This window comes from Oncorhynchus masou, chromosome 2 (genome assembly GCF_036934945.1).
Source record: "Oncorhynchus masou masou isolate Uvic2021 chromosome 2, UVic_Omas_1.1, whole genome shotgun sequence".
Classification (NCBI taxonomy): Eukaryota; Metazoa; Chordata; class Actinopteri; order Salmoniformes; family Salmonidae; genus Oncorhynchus; species Oncorhynchus masou.
The window spans coordinates 32828683-32846226 of NC_088213.1; the positions used below are offsets into that span (position 1 = coordinate 32828683).

Genomic DNA, 17544 nt, shown 5'->3' on the forward strand with positions numbered 1-17544 from the left:
TACTGCCTTGTTCAGGGGCAGAAAACAGAATTTTACCTTGGGGCATTCGATCTGCAACCTTTCGGTTCCTGACCCAACGCTCTAGGATACCTGGGGCCTAAGGTTGTGCAAATGGTAAAACAAAGACAGAAATGGAGAGAAAAGAGAAAATAGTTGCATTAATGTTTGCAACGTTGCAAACATTAATGCAACTGTTTTCTCTCTTTTCTTCAAATGGCATTGCTTTTTGTAATTTAAAAGGAAAGTGTCGTTTTTGGATGAGTTGTGTCAATTTCTCTTTGATTGTGTCGTTACTAGCTAGCTACCCCAGCCAAGTCATAAACCCGCCTATTTCTACAATTGATCTTCTTAAAATGTAATTTGAAACATAACCTTAACCTGAACTTTAAACACACTGCTAACCGTATGCCTAAACCTAACCATTTGTATTCATGAATTTTGACTTGTATAGCCAATTGTGAACTTGTAGCTGTGGTAACTAGTGGAAACCCTTTTATAGGGGTGATCGTTGTCTAATCGGGTGGGGGTTCTTATCATAGATTTATTTTTATTTTTTATTCATAATACAGATCAACAACTTACATTGCTACATCACACAAAACAGAACGCATGTATTAACAATAAAATACTAAAACACAAAATATATCAGTGAAATAATAAAATAAAAAATACAATTCTAGTGCAATTGTAATCACTCTGAAAAAATATAATTATGATTCAGGAAATGTTATTCTTGTTGTTGTTCACTAGGGATAATGTTTTAATAAGATAGTTAAATTCAATCCAAAATATTTTTGTTCTTATCATAGATTTTTTTTCCTTTTTTAAAAAATATATATATTTTTTAATTCATAATATAAAAATCTACTTACATTGCTACATCAAACATGTCTAACAAAACAAACACAGGTATTTTAACATTAAAATACTCAAACATACAAAAAATATCAATAAAATAATACAAAAAAATAAACAATTTTAGTGCAATTGTATTGTTATTCACTAGGGCTAATGTTTTAATAAAATAGTTGAATTCAATCAGAAATATCTGTAGTTTTGGTATAGAATTTGGGAATTTTTGTTTGTGTATGAAGTATTTGGCAACAAGAATAAAAAATTAACAATCATTTCAGTGGTCTTGTTGTTAATATTAACATATTATATCTTTCATGTCAAAAACATAGGCAGTGTTCATAATGGTAAATAAGTATTTGGCAAGGTTTTCCCAAAATTCTGACAAATTTACATTCAAAGAACAAGTGAGACAGATTCTCACCTTATTTTTCACAGAAAACGCAGATATCATCAATAGCCACAAATTTGGATATCATATTGATATATTTTATGTAAAATTTTGAAGTGCACGTCCTTAACTTTGTTTGGTATACAGTATTTGTAAGGCCTTAACCATGCATTTTTCCAGACAATGTCAGGAATAAGCACGTGTTGGATTTTGTTGACATAACACTTTCAAGATAAACTGGTTGAAAAGATGTTTGATCAATACTGATTCAATATGGTATTTCATTCCAAATGATGTTTTTAGTAAGTTGGGAGGTCTTCAATTTCTACTGAAATGTAATTATATTCCTGAAAGATTACCTGCTAAATTGGCTAGGTTTCACCAACAAGCTTTAATGGCCTGGAAAATATGTTTCCTGCACAATTTTTCCCCACATAAAGCTCTTTGGGGGAATAATTCAGACATAACTATAAGGAATAAGTCATTGTTCTACACCAGCTGGCATGAGAGGAATATTGACTTTGTTCTTGATATTTTCGACAACAAGGGTAATATTCTCACATATGAACGATTTATAACATTGAAAGAGTTTCCAATACCTTTCAGAGACTTTATTTCTGTGATCAAAGCCGTTCCCAGTGGTCTATCTACACTAATGAAAACTCATCTTAGTTTTGGGAATGATCACAAGGTTTGGTTGGTTATTGACTTGTTAATTGTTTACTCCATGTGTAACTCTGTGTTGTCTGTTCACACTGCTATGCTTTATCTTGGCCAGGTCGCAGTTGCAAATGAGAACTTGTTCTCAACTAGCCTACCTGGTTAAATAAAGGTGAAATAAAAAAAATTAAAAAAAATAATCCATTACTTAGATTGGGAGGCGTCGGTTTACTTGAGAGATCTTGTTGTAATAAATATATAAGACAAATTCTTCATTCACAAAACCAATTTACACCGAGAGGAACGTTTTTCTGGTTCTTTATCGTAGATATCCATTCTGATTGTGACTGTGCGACGTCATTCTTGATTCCTCTTTGGCAACCAATGAAAGAGATGCATTCTATGATGCGGAATCAACATAGCGGTATTTGAATGACTGTGGATTGGTTCTTTGACACTTTTCACTTGGGCTTTTTGCCGATTATAGCTGGCTATCTAGCTGCGTTGGTTTTAACCAAGCGTGACGATGTCATTAGAAGTTCGTTCTGCGGTAACTTTTTACAATCTGGACTAGCTAATGTGTTTTTGTGTGCATGTAACTCACAGCTAACGTTACTGGCGATATGTAGTTGTCTTTTAGTTAGCTAGCCAATTTGCTATCTAGTAGGTAACGTTAAGCAACTAGGAAATAAATGCTGGAAAACGACCGTATGCTTTGCCTAAAATAAAGTTACGTAACCGGGCAAAACATTTAGCTAGGTAAACTAAGGTTACCTAGTGTAATTGCGCATGGCTAAATAATGTCATTAGCTGACGACGTTAGCCTTCGCTTGCTAACTAACATGACAAAACTGCAGAATTTTAATTAGATATGTTTTATGTTCACTTTTTTTGGGGGGGGGGGTCTTCAACAGTAGTTAAGGAACGCAGACAACCCAACACTAATGGGAAAAGCAAACGTAGCTGGACCAGGAAGGGCTGTGCTTGGAGAGCTGTCCAACTTTCCCAATGCTTGCAAAGCGGTGCCGTTCAAGGTATGTTGTCTTACCCGGCGTTGTTTGGTCCATTGTCTGTCTGATTTCACTAGTTACTCTTTTGCACACTAGTATTTCTACTTGCACATCTATCACTCCAGTGTTAATATGCTGAACTGTAATTACTTCGCTACTATGGCCTATTTATTGCCTTCTCTCCTTGCGCTATTTGCACACACAGTATATAGACTTTTTCTATTGTGGTGTTGACTGTACGTTTTGTTTGTTTCATGTGTAACTCTGTTTTGTCACATTGCTTTGCTTTATCTTGGCCAGGTCGCAGTTGTAAATGAGAACTTGTTCTGAACTGGCCTACCTGGTTACATAAAGGTGACATTTTAAAAAAAGTTCTCAAACATGCTTCTCTATACTCTACAGAAGACCGTTCCTGCCAAGACCTCAACCAAACAATCTATGAACCAACAAGACCAGCGAACAGCTGTTTGGCCTCAAGTTCCTCAGCCTGAAGTGTATGCTAACGTGTCCATGAAGGAAGAGGAATTGTGCCAGGCGTTCTCAGAAGCTCTACTTGCTGTAGAAGACATTGATGAAGGGGATTCAGACCTGCCACAACTGTGCTCTGAATATATAAAGGATATCTATGGATATCTGCAGCGCCTTGAGGTAACTTGTGTTTTCTCTAGGCTAACATGGTGATGACTTGTTAAATATTTTGTACTGGTCTCTAAGACAATCTTGAAATGTCTCTCAACAGACCCAGCAGTCTGTTCGGGCCAAGTACATGAGTGGCTATGAGATCAATGGGCGCATGCGTGCTCTCCTGATTGACTGGCTGATTCAGGTGCACTCCAGGTTCCAGCTATTGCAGGAGACTCTCTATCTGACGGTGGCCATCCTGGATCGCTTTCTTCAGGTAAACCTCGTAAAAAAATAAAATGGTGTATCTGTATGTGTCATATATATTACTTTTTTTTATTACCCCTTTTATCTAGGTGCATACTATTGGCCGCAAGAAGCTCCAGCTGGTTGGTGTGACTGCCATGTTGTTGGCGTCCAAGTATGAAGAGATGTATTCCCCGGAGATAGGCGATTTCGTTTACATCACAGACAATGCATTCACCAAGGCCCATATTCGGGAGATGGAGCAGCTGATTCTGCAGAGTCTGAACTTTGAGCTTGGACGGCCTCTACCCCTGCACTTCCTCAGGAGAGCCTCCAAGGCTGGCAATGTAGGCTACTCAATGACATGCATGTTCTCATACAGTCTTCTTTATGGGTGTGGTTATTCAAAACGCCCCATCAACATTAACTGCAATTATTTGTTAGAGGTGGAAAAGCCAACCACTGACCGGTTACCAGAAGGTTCCAGTAATACCAGTCGTTGTCTTTTCAGGCTGACATTGAGAAGCACACATTAGCCAAGTACCTCATGGAACTGACCCTCCTTGACTATGACATGGTGCACTACCATCCTTCTGAGATTGCTGCTGCTGCCTTGTGCCTCTCCCAGCTGCTGCTTGATGAGCTCAACTGGGTAAGGTTCTGTTTTGTGGCAATTATTGGGATGGTCCACTCAGTGTATCAAATCGAGTTCAACCTGGTTTGGTGCTAGCAACATATGGTCTGTTTTTACTATTGTGTGCAGACTCCAACACAGGAGCACTACTCTACCTATAATGAGAACCACCTCAAGCCAATCATGGAGCACATTGCCAAAAACATAGTTTCTGTCAATGAAGGGCGAACAAAGCTTCAGGTAAGTGGTCCTCTGATGGCTTGACCTTGTTGTGATCTAATCTTGTACAATTTGGGTAGATTGATACATGTCACCTCTTGGAAAAAAACATTGTGTTCCAGGCTGTCAAGAACAAGTATTCAAGCAGCCGACTTATGAGGATCAGCCTCATCCCTCAGCTGAAGTCTACCTTTGTAAATTACATGGCTGCTGCTCTGCTCCCATAACGTGAATGCCGACCAAGTCTGCTGCACTTTATTTTTAAGAAAATCCATTGTGAGATGGCCTTTTGAACTGCTGCTTTTAAGTACATGTAAATATTTAACTTTTTACAAATAAACCTTGTTTTGAACCCTTTTAAATATAATCTAGCTGTGTTATGGTTTTAAACATTGTGTTGCAATTAAGTTTTAGTCTCTGTTAAATGGACATTAAAAGCCACGCAGCCTGGTGGTTACAATTTTATTCTTACGGAGTATCAATGGGTAAAACACCACCTACAGAAGTATAACTTTATGGGCCTGCCATTTTTATTCAGACATTTAACTTTAGTACAGCTTGTTCCTACTGCAGGATTTATAGCCCAGTGTTCCTGAACACAGCTGCACCAGGATGTTGCAGCTTGTAATGTAGCATAGTCCCAGATCTGTTTGCATGTACAGTTGTCGACACTTAAGTTGCCAAAGCTACAAACATCTGGGACTAGGCTGATAATTAGGGAAAGGAGTTTCCTGACCAGCGAGGGCAGAACAGAGGCCAGTTAAAGCATTTATGCAAAAACCATTAACATTAATGCAGATTAACTACATTATAATTCTGCCACAGTTCAAGCCTGCTTTTTTTTAGGGCTCTCTTCAATCCATAGCGCTGAAGATTGGCAATTAGACAACATTCATGGTAAATGCGTCATGTCAGCTCAATTTACCATTATTTCAGAGCGTACGACGCTTTTATGGATTGAATCCAGACCTAAATGATTATGCACAGTGATAAACATTGGAAACCAGAAATAAAATATTGTTCAGTGCCAAAAGCATGTGAAGTCAGTGGAATTTTTACTTTCATTTGAAAGAACAAAACACCATTCACCCATACTGTGCACTTAAATCTACATGGAATACAATATCAAAAGCAGAGAACTTTGAATTAAATCCTGCAGTGAAACACTTACATTGTAAAGTATTGACTTAATTCCTAAATGTCAAGAGATGCACATACAGTATATCTATGTAAACAAATTATCCTCTAGTTTGGCAATCTTTCAAAACATCCATGGATTACTAGCTGTGGCAGGAGTTACCAGTCTGTCCAAGTTAGTACCTGTTGCTACTGATAAAGTGCTTATAAACCAGACAATGCACAGTGTGGCCCTAGAGTTCTGGGGATATCACTTGGATTTTGGATATAAGAGCAGGGGGATTCCTGAAGACATTTGTCACACTGCATTTCCTTTTCCCGAAAGTGATTGCATCTGTTTAGTTGACTAATAAGAATTGGTTATCAAACACATTCGATCATTGTTTTTCTAGGGAAATGCATTGCCGAAGTTAATAAAATCCCAGTGCAATGAACTATTAATGTCAATTTTATGTAAAAATTTGTCAACATATTTCTATAGCCAATACCATCTGTAAATTCATCTTAGCAGCACAAATCCCCATTGAAAACAATATCGAACAGAGACAGTGGCCTCTTGGAAACAACCCCGAACTCATGTTAAAACCATTCCATTTCCAAAATGTAATTACAACCTGGTTCCACATATCATGCATCCAAAATATCACCAGAAAACCATAGAAGTGAAAAAGGGGAAGGGAGACTGTAGAAAGGTATAAATACAATAAATAGTTTTGTTCAGTGCTCACAGGGATTGAGTAGAGATTTGCCCCTGGACAAAAGTACTGTCCTCAGATCCCCATAAAAATAGAACTTCATTGCAAGCCTGACGCTCCTCTTGCCTGTCCAGAATAACAGGAAGTTACATGCAGGAGTGGAGAAAATGTCAGTTTCTCTTCTCGGGTCTCACAAAATCTCTTGTTTGATAGCTCTATCTCCGGTCTGTAGAGGTGTGTACTTCGCTCCTGGTGATTGACATGCAGCTCCTAGATCTTGCTGACGTAGTTGTTGGGGAACAGGCCTTGCTTTGCCCGTAGCCTCCCCGTCCACCAGCCAGAAGCATCTGATCAAGAAAGAGGACTTAGTTTACAGTGGGACATTTTTTTTTTTTTAAATGTTGAGTTAAATTGCAAATGTTTTGTGCACCCCGCACCAAACCAAATTCAATAATTGTCCCTTTGTGCGATGATGTGATTTCTGCCTCCTGTGTATTACCTTCCTTGATGATGTCGATGACGTCGTCTGCATTGAAGCTGAGCTCATCTGTGTCCTGAGCATCATAGGCATAAAGGGCTTTGCACTGGGGCACCTGGGGCTTGGGTTTGGGGGCAGGTTTGGGTCGCCCCCCTCCTGGGGGTGGTCTACTGACCGACTGTCTTTGGACACTGAGGAATAAAGAGAAAGACAGCAGGAGCGAGCTTTAGTTATCAAAGAAAAGAAAGTCTTCTATCCTTCATTAGTGTGACACTATTCTACTGGCCGACTGGAACACTACAGTCAGTCATTAGGAAAGCTTCTGGTTATTGTGTGGCTTTAGCAAAGGATGTGAAGTTATCGATATTGGGATAAAAGAACATACCATTTGAGTTTGTGGTAGTTATTGGATTGGTGCTTACTCTATTGTTTCTTTCAAAGACACATAACTAAATAGAAGTTCATATGCTCAGTTCTACCACAAGATGGCGAGCCATCCCATAAATTCATCTCAGTACCAACACTATTAGTGCCATTCCAATTAGGATTTACTCCAGTGTTTTACCCAGAAGGCTCAGACTTTTCTGTTTCCATCTACGTGGGTCGGCACCCATGGCTCTGGCAGACCTGCTCTGCATGGGAGCCAAGGCAAGGCCCTGGGTACTTTTCAGCTGGTACTTACAGTACATAACAATGACTAACAGTGAACTTTAACACCTTCTCACAAAGCAATAGTTTTGAAAGATGCAGAGGTGGTTGATTATGCGCAACACAAGTCTGTAGTGCCATACTAAAGGCTAGTTATTGTGGAAACACAACAGAGCTCACATTAGCATAACACACTGGAAAGTTGTTTGTATATACAGTGAATTAACTTGAGAAAGCTGGAGATGAAAAATACACACACCTTCACAAAGTCAACCAACAAGCAAACTATCACACCAAATTAATCACCAATAAAAACATTATATCTTGCTTCCCCAAGATTTGTATCCAGGATATCTCAAAATCATTGAGACATACCCAATCAGCTTACACCAGAGCTAATTTTAGGAGAAAAAAGTAAGCCCAGTAATTTGCAAGCAGCGAGATCTAGCGATATTATATGAGAATAGATTCCATATCATGCCTTTGAAGGTATAATTCTGGAGCAAAATGACTCTTCAACAACAGAATGATTGATAGCATGTTATGGGGCTCAGACTTTTTTCTGTAGTTTCATCCAATCAGATGATAGGTTTTGCTTCTTCTGATTCAACATCAGCTGTTAGAGAGATGTCTACAAGCAAGAAGGAGAGCATCTAGCTACAGGAGAGCCAGGGAGAGATATACACATCATGCCAGTGAGCTGCGCCTGGCTTGGCTAAGGTCTGAACCATCACCCAACACCGCAAACACTCAGACTCACATTCCTCCATTCGAAGCTGTCCGGGCGCCTCCGTTACTATAAAGGAATACATCATCCAAGTTACAGCAGGACTGTGTGTGTGCGTTCTTGTGCGCTCACACTGAAAGAGCACTGCACAATACTGACACAAACCATGTTACGCACCATACTCATCCTCAGTAATTTACATGTTTATGTAAGAGCAAACGTATCTGTATAGTAAGTCATTATAGTTATCAGTTCTTAAGGCTCTGTATTGGGAGGTAATCAGGGCTGTTGGTGCCAGTACTCACCCTGCCGCCCCCTGGTCAGGGACCTTGAGACAGTCCAGGTTTGGCTGGTTGGGCTTAGGATGACTACTGCCTTTCTCCCTCAGAATGACGTTGTTGGGCAGGAAGGGGCAGGACCCATTGCCTGTTGACGGAGGCCTCTGATTGGAATGCTGTGAGGCGTTCCTCTGATTGGCTATGTGGTTGGTGTTTTTCAGACCACCATTCTGATGGGCAACTGTGACAAAGAGGAAGATGGTTGTCATCAAGTGGAAACAGCTAACTGTTGCTAACTGCTTTATTATGTACAGGGGTGAGGGCCTACATCAGCTAATGATTATTCTACCTGGAGGCCCAGGGGGAGCCCGTGTGGGAGTGTTCTGATGGGTTCTGGACACGCTGGAGCGACTCTGAGTGAAGCTCTTCTTGGTGGGACCTACAAAGGGGACTCTAAGTCAGTAAACAGCATGTTTCAGACAACACTAAGAAAACACCATGTCTATTGAATCCTGATGTGGAGGGATGGTACACTACTCCTGTAATACTCACGTGTGTTCTTGGGCAGACCGGCTCCAATGCTGACCTGCAGCGTCTTACTGGAGGGCTTTGTGACAGCCACGTCCCCCTGGCCCTGGACAAACATCACCTGTCTGGAGCCACCTCCACTAAGGAAACCCCAGTTCTCCTTCTTCAGCTTCAGCTCCAGTCTGAGAGACAGAGCAGAGAGCATCTCCTTTACAACCACTGACTCAAACCACCCACTGGAAACTGCCAGAGAAATGTAATCTGTTATCTCAGTACCAAATCAAAAGCAGTATTTCCAGAACTACCCCAGAGTATTGTAAATAATGTTGACCAAAGCTTTGTCTACTTCCACTCCACCCATATATCACACTGTTTAAAATGCATGTTTGTGTTTACAGCACGTACGTGGTGCCAAACTTGAGCGGCAGCTTCCTCTGGGTCCTCTCCTCGAACCTGCGGGCCAGCAGGCTGATGAACTCGGTCTTAAAGGTGCACTCCAGCAGGCTGTCATACTCCTGCTCATGCAGGATCAGCAGGTCGTCCTGCATCGTGCTGAGGGACAGGCACAGACCAATCAGTTGGGACTGGGGAGCAACTTTGTGACATGCACTGTAATGTGACAGATATGAATAAAGTTTGATTTGAACTGATATGTTGGAGGAGAGCGATTGTGAATTCGACATTCGATTCTATTGTCAGAACACAGATTCTCTCGTCAGGTAAATATAGTACATTTGCATGTAAACGGCCCAGATTAATTATTTTATTTTACCAGGCAAGTCAATTAAGAACAAATTATTATTTACAATGATGGCAATTTGTTTTGTTGAAGTCACCAGTAAAGACAAATAATACTGACAGCATCAGCCCAGAGGTCAGGTCTAAAATTATTACGACTCACATTACTTCATGACCCACGAAGCTTGACATTTGCATATAACCAGCGAGAGACAAAGCAGCATGTAAACTAAGGAGAGAGGGAAACCTGTTCCTGCAACTGACACAGCGATGCACTGTTTCCCCCAATGAACTAAAGTGTTCTCCAATGAGCTTTTTACAATGCCTGCTTTCCCTCCCAGCACCACCTGGTTCATATTACCCACAACCCCCCAATCACTCACAGACTCAAAAGCCTCTACAAAGTCTTCTATAATGTCCCCACCAAAAACAAAGCCCCATGCAAATCATGTGCAACATTCAACAAGCTATATGATCATACAAGTCCCACAGTTACACTCATAATCTAGTTGAGTGTTAAACACGGGTTTGTCCAGTCAAGTTTATTTATTTTTTCCCCCTCACTGGTTATATGCAAATGTCAAGCTTAGTGGGTCACAGAGTAATGTGGGTCGTAATAATTGACCTGACCTCTGGGCTGATGCTGTCAGTATAATTTGTCTTAACTGGTGACTTCAACAAAACAAATTGCCGTCATTGTAAATAAGAATTTGTTCTTAATGGACCGGCCTGGTAAAATAATGGTAGAATAAAATAATTACTCTGAAGTGTACTTTGTAGTTGTGTTCATATTCATATAGCCTTTACACACCCACAAGAGCAGACATATAAAAGAAAGGGGTTTGAATCTTTTCCATGTTTGTAATACCCCATGTGTGACATTTAAAGGAACATGGGGACTTGAGTGATCGTACATCCAGACATTGTAGCTTCTGCAGATAGCTGAAGCTTAACATGGTGGGTTTCTGTGAGCTGACAGAACAATCTCATGTGTAATGGGGGGCTGATTCCTGAGCTGTTGATCAACTTCCCTATTGAGACCCAGTGATTAGTATCTTTTGTACTTGAAAATACCGAAACCCAGATACCATGAATGTACAACCGTTTGGATGACATCACTGACAAGACCAATAGTCTCCATGTACAGTACATTGTGCATCTATTTGTGACCGCTGGTGAAAAGTGTTACACTTTAACTAGCTGGCTTTGCGAGGCCTGGAGTCTGCTGTTCCTGTGTGTTCTTACTGCCTAAGGGGAATAAACGCTAAACAGTCAGTATGGGGCTTGGCAGACCCTGCCAGCATATCCTGGTGCCTAGGACATAATACCTGAGAGACACAGCCAGGATCTTCTCCACATCAATCCGCCTCTTCAGCACCTCGGTCACCTGACCTTTCTCAGGGCCCTGCTTCACCTTTTCTCTCCCAATCAGGTATATACACTTCGGGGTCAGGATCAAGTCTCTCTTAATGCCCTGGAAACACATATGGACAAAGAGGAGACAAATGGTCATTGGACTAACAATATCGGAAACAAACAAACAGAGAATTCTGCTGTTCAAGACACCTACTTTGAAGCGACGGTCGTATTTTGTGACTTTGTCAGCGAAGTCTATCTTTTCCCTCTTGGCCAGGAACTGTCGTAGCTCAGGCCTGTCGTCCATACCGAGGTAGTCCCCCACAAAGTTCCTGTTGAGGCTGTGTCTCCTCCTCTCCTTCCTGTTCACCAGCAGGTCAGAGGCTGAGGATGGACACACAGGGACAGACAGTCAGACAAGAATGCATACATACAGTCTCAATTCAGTTCATTTTTAGAAGCATTAGACCAAACCCTTGACACTGTTTGACATCTAAGTTTGAATATTAGTCATGATAATTAGACTATTTAGTTTTTTCAAAAAGTGATTGTCACTCACCTTCCTCCCTCATCTGAACGTATTTCTTGCGGGCCACATACTTGCGCCAGGCTTTCTGGATGGCCCTGGCGTGGCTGTCAAACTTACGTTCCCTCGTTTCCTCCAACAGGAAGAGCTGTAGAGGCACAGATATTAAAACATTTATACCTGAACAACCTGTGACAGCAAAACATACTGTGCCTACCTCAGTGTACAGACCCACCCAAATACAATGACAGGGATGACTGAACAGACATACTGTTAATGATTGAAGAAATCTGAATAGACAAACACAATTCCAAGTTGTCAGGTTTTTTCAAATTCCCATCAGTATATAATAGCATAAAACTATAATGTATAATAACACTGACTAAATGGGTTATGGATAGATAAGCCATCCAGTGAAAGGAGCCTTGCCTAATACACTATTTTCTCCAATGTCCAGACCCATATACATTAGTAACAGTGCTATGGGTGGGTGGGCTATCAAGTCCTAAGCCCACCCTGGCTCTGCTCCCTCCTTCTCATTTCCTGATGGCCCCCAGACACCCAGCATCAAATCTCCCCCTGCCCTGTCCCAGACTAAACACCATGCCCACTCACACGTGCCCAATGCAGCCCTGGCACTGCCACACCCCTGGCACAGGCCCACACCGCTGGCACAGGCCAGACAGGCTCGGTCTTGTCCTATCACTTTACATCAAATTACCCTTTAGTTACTAAACACATTCAAACTAGATCCGAATGTCAAATCAAATGGAAGTTTATTGGTCACATGCACACGGAACAGTGAAATGCCTGCTTGTTAACGCTCCTCAACAATGCAGTAAAATAACAATCAAAAATGTAAACATTTAATAAAAAAAAGAGTAATAAAAACAAGTATGACTTCATAATAGAATATAAAGCATGATTGATTTATAAAAAGGAAGACTGCTTTATACATGTTAAAATAAAATGGGGAAAAAACAAAAGTGAGGATAAAAATGACTATGAAAGGAAGGAGGAGATGGAGATGACCGTTAAAGAGAATGTGGAGCCAGTGTTTAATCTGGGCTGGGAGTGTGTTTAAGCCACCCAGACCTTTAACTCTGAGCAGCACCTGACAGTGTGACACCTCTGACACTGTCTCACAGGGTTATCCATTAGCACCTTGTGAGATGGTCTACTCTGAAGAGAGAGTGATTCTACTCTTGGCCTGGACTCAAACTATGTCATCTAATTGTATGAAGAGAAGAAAAAAATGATTGAGCCATAAACTAATGACTTTGTGTCAGCGTCTTATCAGAGGGAGGTTTGTTTTGAGAAGCCTGGCAGCTGGGTAATCGCAGGGTCCGCCCCTGTGTGATATTTGTGTTTCATAAGCACACATCAGTCACATCGGCTCAGGAGGGCAATGAGGGGGAGGGGGGATGGGGAACTTGGCAGACTGCTGCTGAAATCACACAAGGCCTGATTCAGGACTATGTAATGTATCTTCATGCATGTGTGTACAGATGTCAATAAGTGATCTCACAGGCTCGCCACAAGCACAGCTTTCATTGGAGCAGTGGGAAAAAGTGCAGTTACGGTGGAAAAAACACCCTCCAATGTCCCACCACCTCCTTGACCACAGACTCGCACTTGTGTATGAGTTCCAGTGTAGTGTTGACTCAACAGCTCTGACGTGGGCACCAGAGCGCTGTCTAACCCGCTCCCCAATCACAGATATACTGACATGTTCCTGCATACTACATTGCTACCTTTTATGGTGTGCAGTCTAAAAGCTCTTGAGTCTTGGATTTCTCTCCCTGACAACAGACTTATTGCATGCCAACGCACATGTCAACAACACCATGGCAGCCTGCAGCCTATGAGGTCTATTTCTACGCCTGTTCTAACCTATTAGAAGAAAGTTAGGTAGGTGGTATTTTCATTGGACGAAGGCAGGTTGGTGGTACAGTTCCATGGAATGGGTTACTTACTGGAAGAGGCCAGTTTACAGTACATATTCACTGTACGTTGGCAGGTCAGAGAGGAGTAGTCTAACTGTATAAAAGGCCGGTCAGAGAGAGGAGTAGTCTAACTGTATGTAGGCAGGTCAGAGAGAGGAGTAGTCTAACTATGTCGGCAGGTCAGAGAGAGGAGTAGTCTAACTGTATGTTGGCAGGTCAGAGAGAGGAGTAGTCTAACTGTATGTAGGCAGGTCAGAGAGAGGAGTAGTCTAACTGTATAAAAGGCAGGTCAGAGAGAGGAGTAGTCTAACTGTATAAAAGGCAGGTCAGAGAGAGGAGTAGTCTAACTGTATAAAAGGCAGGTCAGAGAGAGGAGTAGTCTAACTTTATGTAGGCAGGTCAGAGACGGGCGGTGCAGGTCAGAGAGGGGTGGTCTAACTGTATGTAGGCAGGTCAGAGAGGGGTGGTCTAACTGTATGTAGGCAGGTCAGAGAGGGGTGGTCTAACTGTATGTAGGCAGGTCAGAGACGGGCGGTGCAGGTCAGAGAGGGGTGGTCTAACTGTATGTAGGCAGGTCAGAGGGGGGTGGTCTAACTGTATGTAGGCAGGTCAGAGAGGGGTGGTCTCACTGTATGTAGGCAGGTCAGAGAGGGGTGGTCTCACTGTATGTAGGCAGGTCAGAGAGGGGTGGTCTAAATGTATGTAGGCAGGTCAGAGAGGGGTGGTCTAAATGTATGTAGGCAGGTCAGAGAGGGGTGGTCTAACTGTATGTAGGCAGGTCAGAGAGGGGTGGTCTAAATGTATGTAGGCAGGTCAGAGAGGGGTGGTCTAACTGTATGTAGGCAGGTCAGAGAGGGGTGGTCTTACCGACTCAGGTGCTTTGATGAAGACCTTTGTGCGTCCAAGCTGGAACTGGTCCTGGTCCATGTGGACTGCACGTAGGAGATGAAGAACACCCTGCTTCTCATCTCCACGCCATGTAGGCCACGACTCCTTAGTCAGGATGGCATACCTGAGGAACATAATGAGGGAGAGAGAGATAATTAGATGAAGAGAAAAATTGAGAGAAAAATCCACAACTAAACCCTAATTTAAAAAATGTGGACATGTTGCAGCATTTGCGAGAGATTAAGCATATACTATTGCTATCCTTGTCCTAGATGATGCAAGGGAGAAGAAAGAGGCCTGGGGCATATTAAGAAAATACATTCACCACACCACAAGTCTAACAACTCGAAACTCAGCAGTGCTTTTTCACGATGACTCTTATAGAGTATGTGTATAAATCTGACAACAGAAGCCCTGAGCTCTCCCAGTATTCTATAGCAGTGGTTCTCATCAGCAGGCTCAGCACACCCCACAGCCTGTTCCTTTGAGCCTGCCAACACTAACATTAGCAAAGTGAACACTTCCCGACTGCCTGCAAATGCAGACCCTGTGTCCTTTTCCTGAGAGAGATGAGAGAGAGACCGCCCTACCCTATGCTGCTGACTGGGATAGGGGCATACAAAAACCAACCACTTTTCTTATTCTGGGAGGGCAGGGAAGATAGTGTCACACAAAAGAGACTCATACAGTTGATGTCAGAAGTTTACATACACCTTAGCCAAATACATTTAAACTCAGTTCTTCACAATCCCTGACATTTAATCCTAGTAAAAATCCTAGTAAAAATTCCCCGTCTTAGGTCAGTTAGGATCACCACAATATTTTAAGAATGTAAAAATGTCAGAATAATAGTAGAGAGAATGATTTATTTCAGCTTTATTTCTTTCATCACATTCCCAGTGGGTCAGACGATTCCTCCTGACAGAGCTGTAACGGAGTCAGGTTCGTAAGCCTTGCTCGCACATGCTTTTTCAGTTCTGCCCACAAATTTACTATAGGATTGAGGTCAGGGATTTGTGATAGCTACTCCAATATCTTGACTTTGTTCTCCTTAAGCCATTTTGTCACAAAGTATGCTTGGGGTCATTGTCCATTTGGAAGACCCATTTGCGACCAAGCTTTAACTTCCTGACTGATGTCTTGAGATGTTGCTTCAATATATCCACATCATTTTCCTTCCTCATGAGGCCATCTATTTTGTGAAGTGCACCAGTCCCTCCTGCAGCAAAAGCACCCCCACAACATGACACTGCCACCCCCGTGCTTCACGGTTGGGATGGTGTTCTTCGGCTTGCAAGCCTCCCCCTTTTTCCTCCAAACATAACGATGGTTATTATGGTCAAACAGTTCTAATTTTGTTTCATCAGACCAGAGGACAAAAAGTACGATCTTTGTCCCCATGTGCAGTTGAAAACCGTAGTCTGGCTTTTTTATGGCGGTTTTGGAGCAGTGGCTTCTTCGTTGCTGAGCGGCCTTTCAGGTTATGTTGATATAGGACTCGTTTTACTGTTGATATAGATACTTTTTTACCTGTTTCCTCCAGCATCTTCACAAGGTCCTTTGCTGTTGTTCTGGGATTGATTTGCACTTTTCAGTACGTTCATCACAAGGAGACAGAACGCGTCTTCTTCCTGAGGGGTATGACGGCTGCGTGGTCCCCTGGTGTTTATATTTGCGTACTATTGTTTGTACAGATGAACATGGTACCTTCAGGCATTTGGAAATGGCTCTCAAGGATGAACCAGACTTGTGGAGATCTACATTTTTTTTCTGAGGTCTTGGCTGATTTCTTTTGATTTCCCATGATGTCAAACAAAGAGGCACTGCGTTTGAAGGTAGACCTTGAAATACATCCACAGGTACACCTACAATTGACTCAAATGATGTCAATTAGCCTATTAGAAGCTTCGAAAGCCATGACATTTTCTGGACATTTTCTGGAAAAGGCACAGTCAACTTCGTGTATGTACACTTCTGACCCACTGGAATTGTGATACAGTGAATTATAAGTGAAATAATCCGTCTGTAAACAATTGTTGGAAAAATTACTTTCGTCATGCACAAAGTAGATGTCCTAACCGACTTGTCAAAACTATAGTTTGTTAACAAGAAATTTGTGGAGTGGTTGAAAAACTAGTTGTTTTAAATGACTCCAACCTAAGTGTATGTAAACTTCCGACTTCAACTGTACATATAAACTCAGCAGAAAAAGAAACGTCCTCTCACTGTCAACTGTGTTTATTTGTATTTGTATAATATTTGTATGAACATAAGATTCAACAACTGAGACAAACTAAACAAGTTCCACAGACATGTAAATATAGTATCTCGTGTTGCCACCAGCTGCATTAAGTACTGCAGTGCATCTCCTCCTCCGTAGCCTTCACCCTCTGATCCAACAGGTCCCAGACGTGAGATCCGGGCTCTTCGCTGGCCATGGCAGAACACTGACATTCCTGTCTTGCAGAAAATCACACACAGAACGAGCAGTGGCATTGTCAAGCAGGAAGGGTACCACATGAGGGAGGAGGATGTCTTCCCTGTAACGCACAGCGTTGAGATTGCCTGCAATGACAACAAGCTCAGTCCGATGATGCTGTGACACACCGCCCCAGACCATGACGGACCCTCCACCTCCAAATCAATCCCGCTCCAGAGTACAGGCCTCGGTGTAACGCTCATTCCTTCGACAATAAACGCGAATCCGACCATCACCCCTGGTGAGACAAAACTGCAACTCGTCAGTGAAGAGCACTTTTTGACAGTCCTGTCTGGTCCATCGACAGGGGGTTTGTGCCCATAGGCAACGTTGTTGCCAGTGATTTCTGGTGAGGACCTGCCTTACAACAGGTCAACAAGCCCTCAGTCCAGCCTCTCTCTGCCTATTGTAGCCTCTCTGAGCACTGATGGAGGGGATTGTGCGTTCCTGGTGTAACTCGGGCAGTTGTTGTTGCCATCCTGTACCT

The 17544-nt window shown here is 42.2% G+C and overlaps 2 protein-coding genes across 5 annotated transcripts in view; one reads left to right on the top strand and one right to left on the bottom strand.

Annotated features, from left to right (window-relative positions):
• The first annotated feature begins 2320 nt into the window (after positions 1 to 2320).
• On the top strand, positions 2321 to 5000 carry LOC135559146 (G2/mitotic-specific cyclin-B2-like). 3 transcript variants are annotated; one of them, XM_064993468.1, is made up of 8 exons: positions 2321 to 2453; positions 2818 to 2937; positions 3316 to 3561; positions 3653 to 3811; positions 3891 to 4127; positions 4292 to 4432; positions 4544 to 4654; positions 4756 to 5000. In XM_064993468.1, exons 2-8 carry the CDS (start codon positions 2848 to 2850, stop codon positions 4858 to 4860), a joined length of 1089 nt encoding a protein of 362 aa, XP_064849540.1. In that variant the 5' UTR covers positions 2321 to 2453; positions 2818 to 2847; the 3' UTR covers positions 4861 to 5000. The 3 variants fall into 3 exon arrangements, with proteins under 3 accessions (XP_064849540.1, XP_064849538.1, XP_064849539.1); XM_064993466.1 differs by having other exon boundaries at positions 2821 to 2937; XM_064993467.1 differs by having other exon boundaries at positions 2821 to 2937; positions 3319 to 3561.
• Positions 5001 to 5671: 671 nt separating this feature from the next.
• The window catches only part of LOC135559120 (unconventional myosin-Ie-like), a 59258-nt gene continuing 47385 nt past the window's right edge, over positions 5672 to 17544 (bottom strand). The window contains exons 19-29 of one of the 2 annotated variants that reach the window (XM_064993463.1): positions 14558 to 14702; positions 11778 to 11892; positions 11433 to 11602; positions 11191 to 11336; positions 9530 to 9676; positions 9149 to 9306; positions 8946 to 9035; positions 8624 to 8837; positions 8352 to 8387; positions 6965 to 7134; positions 5672 to 6812 (exon numbers count right to left, since the gene is read on the bottom strand). In XM_064993463.1, coding sequence (XP_064849535.1) covers positions 6736 to 6812; positions 6965 to 7134; positions 8352 to 8387; positions 8624 to 8837; positions 8946 to 9035; positions 9149 to 9306; positions 9530 to 9676; positions 11191 to 11336; positions 11433 to 11602; positions 11778 to 11892; positions 14558 to 14702 — 1468 coding nt within the window. In that variant the 3' untranslated portion in view covers positions 5672 to 6735. The remainder of the gene's footprint in view (positions 6813 to 6964; positions 7135 to 8351; positions 8388 to 8623; positions 8838 to 8945; positions 9036 to 9148; positions 9307 to 9529; positions 9677 to 11190; positions 11337 to 11432; positions 11603 to 11777; positions 11893 to 14557; positions 14703 to 17544) is intronic. The other variant, XM_064993465.1, reaches the window with a different exon arrangement.

Coding starts and splice junctions, on each gene's coding strand:
- LOC135559146 (XM_064993466.1), top strand. CDS start 2,430: ATGTCATTAGAAGTTCGTTCTGCG. Junction 2,938..3,315: donor GCAAAGCGGTGCCGTTCAAG/GTATGTTGTCTT, acceptor TATACTCTACAG/AAGACCGTTCCTGCCAAGAC. Junction 4,433..4,543: donor TGCTTGATGAGCTCAACTGG/GTAAGGTTCTGT, acceptor TATTGTGTGCAG/ACTCCAACACAGGAGCACTA.